General features: G+C 48.6%; 1 protein-coding gene across 1 annotated transcript in view; it reads left to right on the forward strand.

The window, feature by feature from the left end:
• Positions 1 to 397: 397 nt before the first annotated feature.
• Positions 398 to 14,649, forward strand: part of baz2ba (bromodomain adjacent to zinc finger domain, 2Ba) — a 20,700-nt gene continuing 6,448 nt past the window's right edge. The window contains 18 exon segments of the mRNA XM_084476611.1: positions 398 to 619; positions 1,094 to 1,186; positions 1,712 to 1,773; positions 2,110 to 2,175; positions 3,484 to 3,549; positions 3,821 to 3,865; positions 4,331 to 4,357; positions 6,519 to 6,584; positions 7,280 to 7,420; positions 9,192 to 9,446; positions 9,727 to 9,950; positions 10,760 to 10,834; positions 11,027 to 11,261; positions 11,688 to 11,750; positions 11,880 to 12,024; positions 12,473 to 13,500; positions 13,836 to 14,082; positions 14,570 to 14,649. The exon segment at positions 14,570 to 14,649 is cut by the window's right edge and continues 76 nt beyond it. Of these exon segments, the coding sequence (XP_084332737.1) occupies positions 451 to 619; positions 1,094 to 1,186; positions 1,712 to 1,773; positions 2,110 to 2,175; positions 3,484 to 3,549; positions 3,821 to 3,865; positions 4,331 to 4,357; positions 6,519 to 6,584; positions 7,280 to 7,420; positions 9,192 to 9,446; positions 9,727 to 9,950; positions 10,760 to 10,834; positions 11,027 to 11,261; positions 11,688 to 11,750; positions 11,880 to 12,024; positions 12,473 to 13,500; positions 13,836 to 14,082; positions 14,570 to 14,649 (3,087 nt within the window). The 5' untranslated portion in view covers positions 398 to 450.

The following is a 14,649-nucleotide window of genomic DNA, read 5'->3' on the forward strand; positions in this document are numbered from 1 at the left end:
TAGATAATGTTTTAGATTAGATTAAGATTACATATAACATTTTTGTTATTATTAGTAGTAGATTATTATTATTGTTACACAAGTTTACTTTGCAAATGAGAAATAATAGCATTAAAATATTAAATATTAAACAATATTGTATGTTATCTTTTGTTTGTTGTCTTTATAGCTACTGTCAGTTAGAATTGTATGCTGTGTCTCTTTCCATCAACAAGTCAACATAACCTCATCATTTTGATCAACTGTGTCTCGCCCTCCTTTTTAAACCCTTCTCTTCTCATCTATCCCTCGTATCTGTCTCTCAACTCGCTCTCTCTTTTCTCATCTTTCTCTCGTTCGCTCTCTCTCTCAACTCGCTCCGTCTCTATCTCTCTCTATCGATCTCTCTCTCTGTAGGGGTTACACTGGAGCTTGTTGAAGGAAGATGAGGTCATCCCTCGGCTCCTGGCCATGGAGGGCCGCAGGGGCCGCCCCCCCAATACTGAGCGCCAGCCGGGGGCCGAGGGTTCCAAGGGGTCCCGGCGCAGGAAGGGGAGGCCCCCAAACGTTGGTGACCCCGGGGCCCCCGAGGGCCCGAGCCCCAGTGAGGTCAAACTGCTACGCAAGCTAGAGGCCCAAGGTTAGAGGATTCATATGAACTATTAACTAACTGTTTATTAATGTGTCATGACAAACTAGGTATCAGATTCATATGAACTATTAATTAACTTAGTGTTTATTAATGAATTATGACAAACTAGGTATCACAATTCATAATAACTATTCAGTAAATTAGTCTTTATTTATGTATTAATAAGCTATCAGGAGTCATTAACTATTAATTAACTGTTTTATTACAAACTAGAGGCCAGAGGCTAGAGGAGATTCATATTAACTATTAATAATGTCTACTGTTTACACAAGTTTTTGAGATTCATATTAACTATTCAAAATGATAGCTGTTTGTTAATTTAATGAATTTGTGTAAGCATTAAAGTCAACTTAAAAAGTTGATTTGGTTAATGGTTTATTATTATACATTTAACACAAACCCATTGAACAAGAACACATTGAAATCACTCTCTCTCCCTCTCTCTCTCTCTCTCTTCTGCAGAGATAGCACGCCAGGCCGCTCAAATGAAACTAATGAGGAAACTGGAAAAGCAGGCAATGGCCCGCGCAGCCAAAGAGGCCCGCAAGCAGCAAGGTAGCCACAACACACACAGCAACATGTTGCCATAGACTGTAGAACATGGCCTGCTACCCAACATGCTACCACAGCCTATGTACCATACCATGCTACCCAACATGATAGCTGTAGTGTATGTCGGCACAATATAGGAATTAGCATTATATTAACATTGACCCTTCGTAATTTCATCCGTTAAAGACCACCAAACCTTCCTTTAACTTTGGTTTTAATTTATTTGTATGATTATTATAATAATAATTATTATTATTAGATGATTCAACAAAAATATTTGTATAATGTATAAAAAATACATTTGTATTTATTTGTTATACAATTTTTATACAATGTATTGATTTCTTGAAATCAAAGTTGATTATTTTTCACTGAATTTGGTTTTTCCACGTATGAGTCCGTAAAAAAATAATGTGCTCACAAAAACACACTCAACCACCTCTCCAGACATGGCTGCCTCTGCAGCGTTTAGCAAGAGCTGAGACTGTGTGTCCTGGAAGCCTTGCTTAAGTATCTGTTGACTTTCAGCTATCATGGCTGCGGAGGAGCGCAGGAAACAGAAAGAGCAAATCAAAGTCCTCAAGCAACAGGTGAGAGATAAAAACAACAATTAAAAAAATTCCAAATCTGAATTGTTTTTCCATTTAATTATTTTCCCCCAACTCGGCATGCAGATAGTCACTGCGAACACACGCCACTAAATGCTGAATGGTTTAATACAAAAATTGAATGTTTCTTCTTTTGATAACAGAATTTCTTTATGAGAACAATTGTGCATTGTTCGTTGCCGCTTGTATTTTTAAATTGGTTCCAGGGAGTACAGAATGCCCAACTCTCGCAATTAGAGGTGCTTTTGTAAAATAACATGATTGCAAAAAATATTAAAAAGATAATGTGTTTTGTGTGTTTTGTGTTCTGCTCCTCAGGAGAAGATTAAGCGCATTCAGCAGATCCGTATGGAGAAGGAGATGAGGGCGCAGCAGATTCTTGAGGTGAGGCATCAGAGATATCTTTGTAAACTAAGTATTTACCCTGCTCTTTAGCCTCCTGTCCACACGAAGACTGTGTTTTCAGTGATGGAAATCAGAACTTTTGGAAAACCTTGTCTGAGCTGGAGGTTTTTTAAAAATCTCTAATTTCTGTGTATTTGTGTATTCATGTGTGAAACTGATATTTTTGAAAACGCCGACATCATGACCTCAATTTGTGCCTGGCAATTGTTGTTTGATGTTTGTGAATGAATGTTCTTCTGTGGTGTTTGGCTTAACTATAGGACACATAACCACCACCTGCTGCTGCCTATTTGAGCGGTTCAGATTGTTTTTTGCATTCTTACGATTAAAAAATCTCTGTCGGTGTGGGGAACATTTTCTGGGAACAAAAAATACCGTCGCAAAAGTATGTGCATTCGCGTGAAGGTGGCCTGACACACAACCACTACCTGTGTTGAGTACACGGCTGAGCACTGCCCCTACACACTGTTTTAATCTTCCATAAAACTCACACAAGCCCATTACCCAAGCGGAGCTCGCGTCACACAGAGCTGCGTTTCCCGGCCGTAATTCCACATGGAACTAATGCTAAATTGGTCTTGGATGAGGGCTGTTGAATATTAAAATGGCTGCCAGTCGCTCCTCAGACCTTATTTAAATTGGACACAAGTCTTCTTTTTCTTCATCAGACAACAGTAACAGTTTAGCATAAGTGGGTCGAGCGGAGACGGAAAAAGAAAAGAAAGGCGTTTTAATCACACACACACACACACACACACACACAGACACACACACACACACACACACACACACACACACACACACACTGACAGCAACACACTTGTCAACTGAAACTCAAATGAGAACACACACACACACACAAACACATACACTTACACACACACATTTGCAAGGAACGCACATACTGGCACACACGCAATTACCGCGTGGGATCCTTAAAGTGTTTCAGCGGGACTAAATCACTTCTGAGTTGACATGTTTGGTACACCACTCCTCACAGAACTCTTCACTGTTATGTATTTCAATATAAATACTTTAATGGTATTACAAGTATATATTAATATATATTCAAAGGATACATGATAACCCTAACCCCAAACCACAGCCCTGCACCAAAGAGTTGAACAGTCCCAAAAACAGAGCTTTTTGAGCGCTGAAGAGAGACTGAGACAGGCTGCTTGATGAGCATTGGTTTGTCTCTCTGTCTGTCTGCTTGACTGTCTGTCTGTCTGTCTGTCTGTCTGTCTGTCGTCCTGTTAAGCCTAACTCGATTTGTGCACTCCTCAGGCGAAGCGCAGGAAGAAGGAAGAAGTAGCCAACGCCAAAATAATGGAGGCAGAGAAACGCATCAAGGTAGGCCGAAATACTTCTTAGGTCAAGCATCGGTATAACAGCAGCAACTGCATCTAAATTCAATGTGAGGGATTTAAAAAGCACTGTGATCTGTTCTCGTTTTCTTGTGCCACTTTTTAGAATTCAAACATTTTCATTTGTAATCAAAATCAATTAAGAGGAGGAGGAGCTCAGCTCGCTATAAAACCATGCGAGCATCGTGGGTCTGGTGTGTTAATGATTGTATAATATCATAACTAGTCTCATAACTATATACTTCTCTGTCGCCCAGGAGAAGGAGATGAGGAGACAACAAGCTGAGATTCTTAAACACCAGGTAGGATCCTTCGGCAGTCCCTCCTCAACGTTCACTCACTCCCTACCCCCTAACCCCTGCTCACTAGGGATTCAGATGAGCCTGTGTGTGTGTGTGCGTGTGTATGTACATGTGTTTGAGTGCATGTGTCTGTTTTTGTGTAAATTAGTCAGTATGAGTGAGTCTATTTTTGTGCGCATTTGTGTGTGTGTGTGTGTGTGTGTATGTGTGTGTGTGTGTGTGTGTGTACTCGTGTGTAAGCGCGCAAATGTGCATGAATGCCTTTCATGTAAGCACACAAGTGTTTTTGTTATATATATAGATATACATATATAAGGACATGTATACAGCATAAGCATAAACAAAGTAAAGTGTGTAAGCGGTAATTATTCCCCTCTTGTTTTGTCCAATGAACCCAAATGCTCATTGGTTGTTGGATCATGTGACTTCTGCTCCATAATACTTTGCCAACTGTTCTCCTGCCAGGAGTTGGAGAGGCATAGACTAGATATGGTATGGGTATGTTTATATACTTGTTCATCTAACACCTGCATCGTGTAACTGGTTGTGATATGGTTGTCATGGCAACGCATCTAAGTGTAGCTCTGGCTGCTGTCATACTACATCTCTTCTGCATGGCTTTCCAGCAAACACCGACAAAAAGAGAAGACCCCCCCCCCACCCCACCCCCCAAAAAATAACAACAACAAACAATAAGAAAACAATAAAGATGTACTTAAAGTAAATCTAAAATAGACATGTGACACTGCCTCCATCTGCCCCCCTTACTCCCCTCGATCCCTCCCTCCCTTGACCCACCCACCCACATACCTCTCCCCACCCCTTCCTCCCAGAATGCCTTGCTGCAAAGCCAAACAGCCAGCCCCATCCACATCCACACTTTTTGGCTCGCGCCTGGGTTTGCATCCGTCGCATTCACGTCGGCTTCCTAACGCACACAGCCGCGACACAGTAGCCTGAGTTCGCGCGCGCTTCAGCGTCCTTAGTAGCCATGGCGTTTGGAGGCCACAACCCCCCCCTCCACCACCATTTCCATTGTCTTTCCCCGGCTGACAATGTCCCCTGTGCGCCACCTCTGTCCTCCAAACAGGTGATGGAGGACTGTCCTGTCTCCAGGCCGAGCTAGCTGGCAGGGTAGTGACCAGGGTTAGGGCCTGGGGGGGTGAGGGTAGAGGTGGGATCAGTGTGAATCTGAAGCTACATGACGTAGCCTAGAGAAGCAGCTAGTGCCACCGCACGCCTCGGGGCAAATCGTGTTCCTGCTTAACACACTTTTAGCTTAGCGCTCTTTGGCTTAGTTCGGATCCTCCCTGTCACCCGTAAGCCCCCTTCTCTCCCCACCTCTCGTTGCCAAGTTACAGCGGTTTGCTATGGAAACATCTGTCTGTCTGTTGTCACCGTGACAACCGTAGCCTCCGGCGCGGTGGGTTGGTCCCACGTTAAGAGACGTTAAGTGACATCACCATCCCTTAGCGCCTCGTCGTCATGGCGTCCTCTCACGTAGGAAGTGAGCTGTGATTCGCTAGTTAGTTAGTCCATTTGTTAGTTTGTGTGCTTCAACTAACTTGATATAACTTAGTTTTTTAACTAACTCTTTATAGCTATAACTATATAACATATAACAATTACTCCTTCTCACCCATGTAGTTGATATGGAAGTTGTATGAAAGTACGTTGGAAGGTATTGGGAGGGAATATAAGGGTCATAGTTGGATAGGTATAGGTCGTATTCACCTGGCAGCCATCTTGGTTCCTTCTCAGCTCGCGTTTAGAACCAAGATGGAACCAAGATGGCTGCCAGGTGAATAATTCCAACAGACAGGTATTATAGCAGCCATAGCGATGTCATCTGGAGGTAATGCAAATGCCATAGGTAGCTAAAGTGGAGGTCATGGTGAGGTCATGGTGAGGGAAAGTCAAGGTCATGGTGAGGTCATCTTGAGGTCATGTAGATATTAAAGTGAGATCATAGGGAGGTTGTAGGGAAGTTATAGGGATGTTGCCTGGAGGTAAAGTGAAGGTAGTATATACATATATAATGCTGAGGTCATGACGAGGTCATGTAGAGGTCGTAGGGAGGTCGTAGGGAGGTCGTAGGGAGCTAAACCGGAGGTGATAACGAGGATGCATGGAGGTGAGGTGTAGGTCATGTTAAGGCGGCAGGGAGGTAAAGTGGAGGTCACGAGGAGGTCAGGTGGGGGGTCACAGGGAGGTCGTAGGTCACAGTAACGCGGAGAGCGTTTTGCTTCCACCCTAGCGGCTCGGACGCGTCGGGCCTCATAGCTGCTTCTCTTTTTGAGCCTGTCATCTCCGCTGTAACGCATCTCCGTGTCGCTTCCTGGTTCTCATCGTCCTCCTGTATGTTCACCCGTGCCCTCCTGTCATACATGTGGACTGTGTACACGTGAAGCATCACTCTGTGTCCGTCTCCTCCTCCTCCGTTCTCCGTGTCGTTGTGTTGCCCCCGACTACGGTGACTCTTCTGAATTTAGCGTATTCCAAAAAAACGCTTTTTTTTAACACAAACTAAATTCAGTCGCACCACGTTGCTGTCGTTGTCGTTGTTCTTGGTGTCGTTGTGGTCGTCCATCGTTGGCGTGTTGCTGTTGACAAAGTGGAGTTTTTACGTGTGCGTGATCCTCTGCTCCTGCAGGAGAGGGAGCGGCGGAGGCAGCACCTGATGCTGCTGAAGGCCGTGGAGGCCCGCAAGAAAGCCGAGGTAGAGGCCACGCACACACACACACACACACACACACATACATAAATACAATTATACATGCATACATACATACATACATACATACAGTACATACACATACATACACATACAAATGTGTTCCTAGCCTTCTTACCGGTCCTTTTATTCCTTTTTTCCTTTTATACACACATTCAAATACACACACACACACACACACACACACACAGAGGCAATCCACTTAAAATTGGACCACAGCACCTCTATGAATGGATTCTGCTGTTATTGTCTTTCTGCCAAAAATATTTTTCCCAACAATAAGTTTTGCGCCACACATAGCGAAGCCCTGCAGCGCTTCTTTTTGACTGCACAGCAGTCACACACACACAGACACACACAAATACACGAAAATACACACACACACACACCTTAACATGCAAACTCACAACACACACACAAATACTAAAAACCTAGGCTACTTAATATTATTATTTTGGCTTCACCTGTGCACAAAGCAACACACACACACATACACACACCCTTACATAACTTACCTACTATAGCATACACACAAACGCCACCGGGCCCTGCTGCTATGACGCTAAGTCGTGTGTGTGTGTGTGTGTGTGTGTGTGCGTGTGTGTGCGTGCGTGCGTGCGTGCGGTGTGTGTGTGTGTGTGTGTGTGTGTGTGTGTGTGTGTGTGCGTGTGCGTGTGCAGGACCGCGAGCGGCTGCGCCAGGAGAAGCGTGACGAGAAGCGCCTGAACAAGGAGCGCAAGATGGAGCAGCGGCGTCTGGAGCTGGAGCTGCTCAGGGAGCTGAAGAAGCCCAACGAGGACATGTGTCTGTCCGACCACAAGGTACGAGGCCCCCCACAGCCGGCCCCCCCTCGGGGCCCCTGAGGCCCCCCTCAGCCTCCGTCTGTCCGACCACAAGGTACGAGGCCCCCCACAGCCGGCCCCCCCTCGGGGCCCCCTGAGATCCCCCTCAGCCGGCCCCCCTCGGGCCCCCTGAGGCCCCCCTCAGCCGGCCCCCCTCGGGGCCCCTGAGGCCCCCCTCAGCCCCCGCCGCACCACAGTGTCTTGATGTCGTCCTCGTGTCCCGGCGACGTCATCGTCGCTGGTGACATCATTATCCACTACCGTGACATCATCGCCTCCCAGTGAGGTCATCATCTGTAGTGAGGTCATGGTCTCTACTGAGGTCGTCGCCTCTAGTGAGGTCCTCATCTCTAGTGAGGTCCTCATCTCTAGTGACATCATCTTCTGCCACTGTTACAACATCGTCTCCCTGGTGACGTCATCGTCTCTCCAGTCGACGTAGTCGTCTTTTGTGACGTCGTCATCTCTACGTAGTGACGTCATCGGCTGAGGCGACGTCGTCTTCTGTAGTGGCATCGTTCCCTCTAAAGGTCACCGTGTTAAGTGGTTTCATTCACCCTAGTGACGTCGTCCGCTGTAGCGACATCATCAGCTCAAGTGACGACCTCAGCCCTGGTGTAGTGTCAGTAGTGTTAGTGACATCATACGTTTTCCAAGCATTTTGAAATAATCACTTTCCCCACTGGCGGCGCTCAAGGATGATGTTTACTGGTTGAATGCTAACATTAGCATAAAATATAATGCAACATAAATAGAATTATGTTAAAACATAATACATGCAAGGTCTGCATGTAAAAACAAACATGTTAATCCTCCTTATTAATGTAGACGGCTAAAGGCTAATTAGGCTCCGAGGCCAAAGGCACTGTGAGCAGGTTCAATGGGTTCAAACCCAAGACATGAGCCCTTACAGCAAGCTACAACAAAGCTAAACCCCAACAGAAATATATAGTATCATATTCATATTACCATTCTTTATTATTTAGTGCACTTAATATTATTATAGTCCAAGGGACACTGGATGTCAGAGATTGAAATAATCAGCTTTGATTATCGTGATTAACATGGCTCTGTACTCTAATGTGGCCTCTACAAAATGGCCCCGCAGTATCAAACGGCATCAAAACAAAGCGATCCAATCAATTATTGTTTCTAGTGAGAACAGTAGCCTTGGCTTTGAAGAGCAAGGTAATTTGACACTCTTAGCGCTCACGTCACTGAAGAGTCAGTTAGTGTGCGCCCCCGTGTGGTGAAGTTGGAGTGCTGAACATTTGAGTCTCTTACGCGTCCACAGAGCAAATGACCGACATCGTGTCACTGCTGCTGCAGTATATTTATTGTGTATTACCCTCCGTGGTTCAAACCTTTGATCTCTTAAAATAGAGTATAATAACTTTAGTTTACTAAACGGTACTAACTGTACTTACTGTTTTACAAAAACAAGCATAATTTACACTGTTGTTTTTTTTTTTAGAAATATAAATTTTAAAAAATGGAGCAACATGGTCCTACTGTGTGTGTGTGTGTGTGTGTGTGTGTGTGTGTGTGTGTGTGTGTGTGTGTGTTCTCGGTCCCATATTTAACAACATGGTCCTAATATGTGTGTGTGTGTGTATGTGTTCCCGGCCCTACATGTAACAACATGGTCCTAATGTGTGTTTGTGTGTGTGTGTGTGTGTGTGTGTGTGTGTGTTCCAGGCCCCACACCTAACAACATGGTCCTAATGTGTGTGTGTGTGTTGTGCTCCAGCCCCTCCCAGAGTTCTGCCGCATCCCGGGGCTGATCCTGCCGGGCCAGGCGGTGGCCCGCTGCCTGATGCTGATGCAGTTCCTGCGGGGCTTCGGCAAGGTGCTGGGCCTGGACGTCAGCGCTGACGTGCCCACGCTGGGCATGCTGCAGGAGGGCCTGCTCAACGTGGGCGACAGCATGGGCCAGGTGCAGGACCTCCTGGTCCGGCTGCTCTCGCTGGCCGTGTGTGACCCCGGCCTGCCCCCCGGACACAAGGTGAGACCCATGTCCCATGCCAGTCCCGATGCCTCCGCAAGATAGGATACGATGATAGGGTTAGGGTTAGGGTTATCATTGTATCGAGATAGGATCCAATGATAGGATACAAGTGGTTTGAAACACACAGATTAGATTCAGTTGCCAAGTTCATTAAAGAATATGTACTTCAAGTTCAAAGACAGACTGTCCTCTTCGTCTCTTCTTCTTTATATCGCCTCCTTGATTCCTCCTCGTCCCTTGAACCTCTCTGACCTCTGACCTCTGTCTCCTCCCCCAGACCAAGACCATGCTGGGGGACCACCTGACCAACGTGGGCATCAACAGGGACAACGTGTCCGAGGTGCTCCAGATGTACATGGGGGCCCACTGTGCTAACACAGAGCTAGCCCCCCTGGCCCTCAGCCTGAAGACCAAGGCCTTCCAGGCCCACACGCCCTCCCAGAAGGCCTCCATCCTGGGCTTCCTGGCCAACGAGCTGGCCTGTAGCAAGGTCGTGATCAGGTAAGAAAAATTACATTGAATCTGTTGAATATCCCAGCCTGGGAGCCACTTCATAGTTACACAGTTTATGGTTGTGTTTAATTTCTTATATATTTATTGTTGTTTATAGAATATATATATTCCAACGTCTTTTATATATTTATTTTTAGGGTTTATTATATTCTATATTTGTACTTTATTGTTTTTGTCAGTGATCAGAGCACCTGTGGCACTTAAACTTAAACTTAAACATAAACTTCTCAGAGAAAAGACCTCAGAAAAGAAAAGACCTCACAATCAGAAAAGACCTCACACGATGGTTATGATGTCAGAGCAGACAGGCATTAGCATTTCAACCACAAACCCTATTGATTACACTGTTGGGGAATCCTCTTAAGTACTCCTGCTATCGAAAATCTAATCCGGATCGGTCAATACACACTCCTCCCCGCTTCCTCATAGTTAACTTGTTCATGCGCTCACAGATCACAGAAGCAAGATGGTGGCTTCACTCCAACTTCAACAGGAAGTGATTTGCTTGAAATAGTACCCAAGTATTTTCTATGTAGATTTGTGCTTTATAATCATAATAAATATGTTGTTATTTAGGTGATCAACAAAAATGTGAGGGGTTTGGCCTCTCCCTTAAGAAGCCACAACCCTCACCACGTAGCCACACCCCCTCTCCCCTTAGAAAGCACACCGCCTCTCCCATAGGAATTTAAAAAAAAAATTTATTCTATCTTTTACAATGTACCTGTTCTGTAAACAGTTTCTGCTTGTCTCATGTGTTGCATTTACTGAGCCACCATGTTTCCCCCTTCCTACAGTGAGATCGACAAGAACCTCGACCAGATGGCCAACATGAGGAAGGACAAGATCATAATGGAGGGAAAGCTCAAGAAGTACGCTTAACCTTTAAAACACACCTCAGATCCAGACACAGCGTGTGTGTGTGCGCATGCGCTTGTGTGTGTGTGTGTGTGTGTGTGTGTGTGTGCCTGTGTTTGCGCATGTGTGCGGGGGCAAACGCATGTGTGCGTGGGTGTGTGTGTGTGTGTGTACCATGGTGCTGACCCTGTGTGTGATCGGTGCAGGTTGAGGGCTGTGCACGCCAAGCGCACGGGGAGGAGAGACGCCATGGCGGGCCCCGAGGACAACCAGTCCCTGGGAACGCCGTCCTCAGCGCTGAAACGCAAGCGGAAGGCGGGGGGGGACAGTGACGATGACGACGAGGAGGACGAGGACAGCGACGAGCCTGCCGAGGACGATGAGGAAGAGGAGGAAGAGGAAATCAAGAAGGCCAAGAAGATTGAAATCGTCTGTGAAGAGGTGAACGACGAGACCGGTTTTATTCTCCCTCTTTCCCTCTCACCCTCTTACCCTCTTACCCTCACTCCCTCACTCCCTCACTCCCTCTCACCCTCTTTCTCTCTCTCCCTCTCACCCTCACTCCCTCACTCCCTCTCACCCTCACTCCCTCTCACCCTCACTTCCTCTCACCCTCTTTCCCTCTCACCGTCTCTCCCTCTCACCCTCTCTCTCTCTCACCCTCTCTCTTTCTCACCCTCACTCCCTCTCACCCTCACTCCCTCTCACCCTCTCACCCTCACTCCCTCTCACCCTCTCACCCTCACTCCCTCTCTCCCTCTCCCCCCCTAAGAGTAAACTGATGGATTTAAGTTCTGATTAGGTGTAGTAGTTTGTGTGTGTACATAACTGACCTATTTCTGACTCACATGTCTGCGTCTGTTTCAGGACGAAGGCGACCAATCCACCAGCATAGAGGAACTCGAGAAACAGATCGACAAACAAGCCAAAGTACGTCTGTTGTTATCGCACTGTGTTCATAATGCGTGTGTACTGACCTCGGTGCCAACACACTGAGCTGTCGGGTGACCACCCGGGAGACGTGACGTTAATCACCGCATGCGTCTTGCGTTGCCACAGCAACACCACCAGATCAGGAGGAAGCTGTTCGAGGCGTCCCATTCGCTGCGCTCCATGATGTACGGTCAGGACCGCTTCCGCCGGCGCTACTGGGTCCTGCCCCACTGCGGGGGGGTCTTCATCGAGGCCATGGAGAGCGGAGAAGGTATGTGGAGCGCACGCTTCTCGCGGGCAGCGTATGTCCATCGTGAAACGGTGGCAGTGATTGATGGTAGCATAACATTGGAGTGGCATATTGGCTAGCGTAGCATTCGATGCGATGCAATTTGTCCACATTGTTCAAACGTAAGTCAAACGTCCTCATTTATTGATAATGAAAGGTTTTATTGAGCCTAATCAGCTGTAAACCAACCTCTCTCTTTCTCCCTCTCCCCCTCTCCCCCTCTCTCCCTCTCCCCCTCTCTATCTCCTTCTCACCCTCTCTCCTGCTCTCTCTTTCTCACCCTCTCACCCTCTCTCCTTCTCATCATCTCTACCTCTCTCTCTCTCTCTCTCTCTCTCTCTCTCTCTCTCACCCACTCCCCCTCTCTCACTCTCCCCCTCTCTCACTCTCCCCCTCGCTCCCTCTCTCCCTCTCCCCCTTCTCCCTGCAGCCCCAGAGGAGCTGGAGGAGGAGCACCAGAGGAGGCAGAGGGCGGCGGAGGAGATGACCGTCAAGGAGGAGCCCCAGGAGATGGAGGTGCACGCCGAGGCAGACCTCCTGAAGGAGAAGCCCGCCATGGCCTCCGCCGAGGAACCGCAGAAGGAGGAGGCGAAGGAACACGAGGAGGACGATGAAGAAGAGGAGGACGAGGAGGAGGAGGAGGAGCAGAAGGGGTCTCCGGGCCCCTTTGCGGTGCTGGACACTCCCAAGAGGGAGGAGGAGGATGAGGAGGAGGAAGAGAGATGTCTGCTCCACAGACACAATGGCAGCCCTCTGGCCGTGGTGATGCCATCCTCGCCCACCCACGACACCCCCCCTCCCCCAGCCGCGATCCATGGCGACAGCCCGCTAGGCCTGCCCCTGCTCTCTCAGGCCGGGGGCTCAGGGTTGGGGTCAGGGTTCATGTCCGGGTCAGGGTTAGGGTTAGGTTTAGGTTTAGGTTTGCCCTCAGGGTTTGGATCTGGGTTGATGTTAGGATCCGGGTTGGGGTCAGGATTAGGATCCGGGTTGGGGTCAGGATTAGGATCCGGGTTAGGGTCAGGTTTAGGATCCAGTTTAGGGTCAGGTTTAGGATCTGGATTAGTGTTCTCGGGGGCGGCCCCCCCAGACCTCCAGGGCATGGGACCTCTGGGGGAGACCGTCCAGGGCATGGGGGAGACCCTCCCGGTGTCCGGCTCGCCCGGCCCCTCCCCCAGCCTGGCCCTGCAGGCCAACGACCAGCTCCTCCGGGTGCTGACCGAGCGGAGCGGCCACTGGTTCAGCCTGCTGCCCCGCACGCCCTGCGACCTGTCCTCCCTCGTCACGCCTCCGCCGGGGGGCTCCCGCGTCTCGCCCGTCTCCACCTCCACGCCCGCCCGGCCGCGCTCCCCTCCTCCCTCCCCCGCGCTGCCCCTCACCCCCTCCGCCGCCTCCGCCTCCGCCAGCCCCCTCCACCACCCCGGCGGCGGGCTGCTCAGCTACCCGCTCTCTGCCCTGCAGGTAAGACCCTGAGGCCGTCTGCGCCTGCATCACGTATGGATCGGTCGCTCTGTCTGTGGCTCTTTCGCTCTGTTTTCTTACTTCACTTCTCTCTCACTCTTAACTCTCTTATCACTCTGACTGAACTCCTCCCTAAATCACCCTCACTCTCAGCTTTCTTTCACTCTATAACTAGAATTACTGTCACTCGCTCCTCATATTCTCCCCATCACACTCTCTCTAACTCTGAACTCACTCTGGTCTCTCTCTCATTCTCACCCTCACGTTCTCCTCTCACTCTCTTAAACGTACACTAAACCCTCCACCCTCTTTCTCCGCCCTGTTTCCTCCTCCAGATGAAGTCAGGTGGTTCCCTGCTGGGCCTCCCATTGGCCGGCTGGCCCAGCAGCCTGCTGAGCCCCAGCCTACCGCTGTGCAGCAGCCCCCTGCAGGGCCAGTCTCTGGAGGGCAACATGACCGCCAGCGTGTCCAGCAAGAGCGACTCCCCCCTGCACCACGCCGACAAGACCCCCTCGGTGCCGTCCCCCGCACTGGAGATGCCCAAGAGCCTGGACCACCCATGCCCACAACCCATCCCTGACGGTCAGTCCTTAGCCAATCACCTAACTCCTCTTCCTCCTCCTCATCTGCAGTCTTAGCCAATCACTTTCCTCTGCATCACGATGATGTTATAGTCATAGTTATAATTTGTTTTAATTCCAGATTGAACCTGTAATCGTTTTCATGGTTTATGTGGTGCTTTACGTATCTTTAGTCTGTGTTTCTAGATAATAAACATAAACACAAACTGTGAATCTGTAGTTAGTTAAATCACTTTTACTTCCTGAATTGATTGGATTGAAGATTAGTTGGATTATGTCTCTGAGATTGTCTAACTGAGAGTGTGTGTGTTTTTGTGTGTGCATGTGTGTGTGTGTGTTTGTGTCTGTGTGTGTGCGTGTGTGCATTTGTGTATGTGCGTGCGTGTGCATGCGTGCGTGCGTGCGTGCGTGCGTGTGTGCGTGCGTGTGTGTGTGTGCATGCGTGTGTGTGTGTGTGTGTGTGTGCGTGCGTGTGTGTGTGTGTGCAGACATGCTGACAGGCTGGTGGAGGGTGAGGGACGTGGAGCAGCTGCGGGGCCTGGTGACGGCGCTCCACAGCCGGGGCATC

This window comes from Micromesistius poutassou (assembly GCF_964030765.1).
Source record: "Micromesistius poutassou genome assembly, chromosome: 12".
Classification (NCBI taxonomy): Eukaryota; Metazoa; Chordata; class Actinopteri; order Gadiformes; family Gadidae; genus Micromesistius; species Micromesistius poutassou.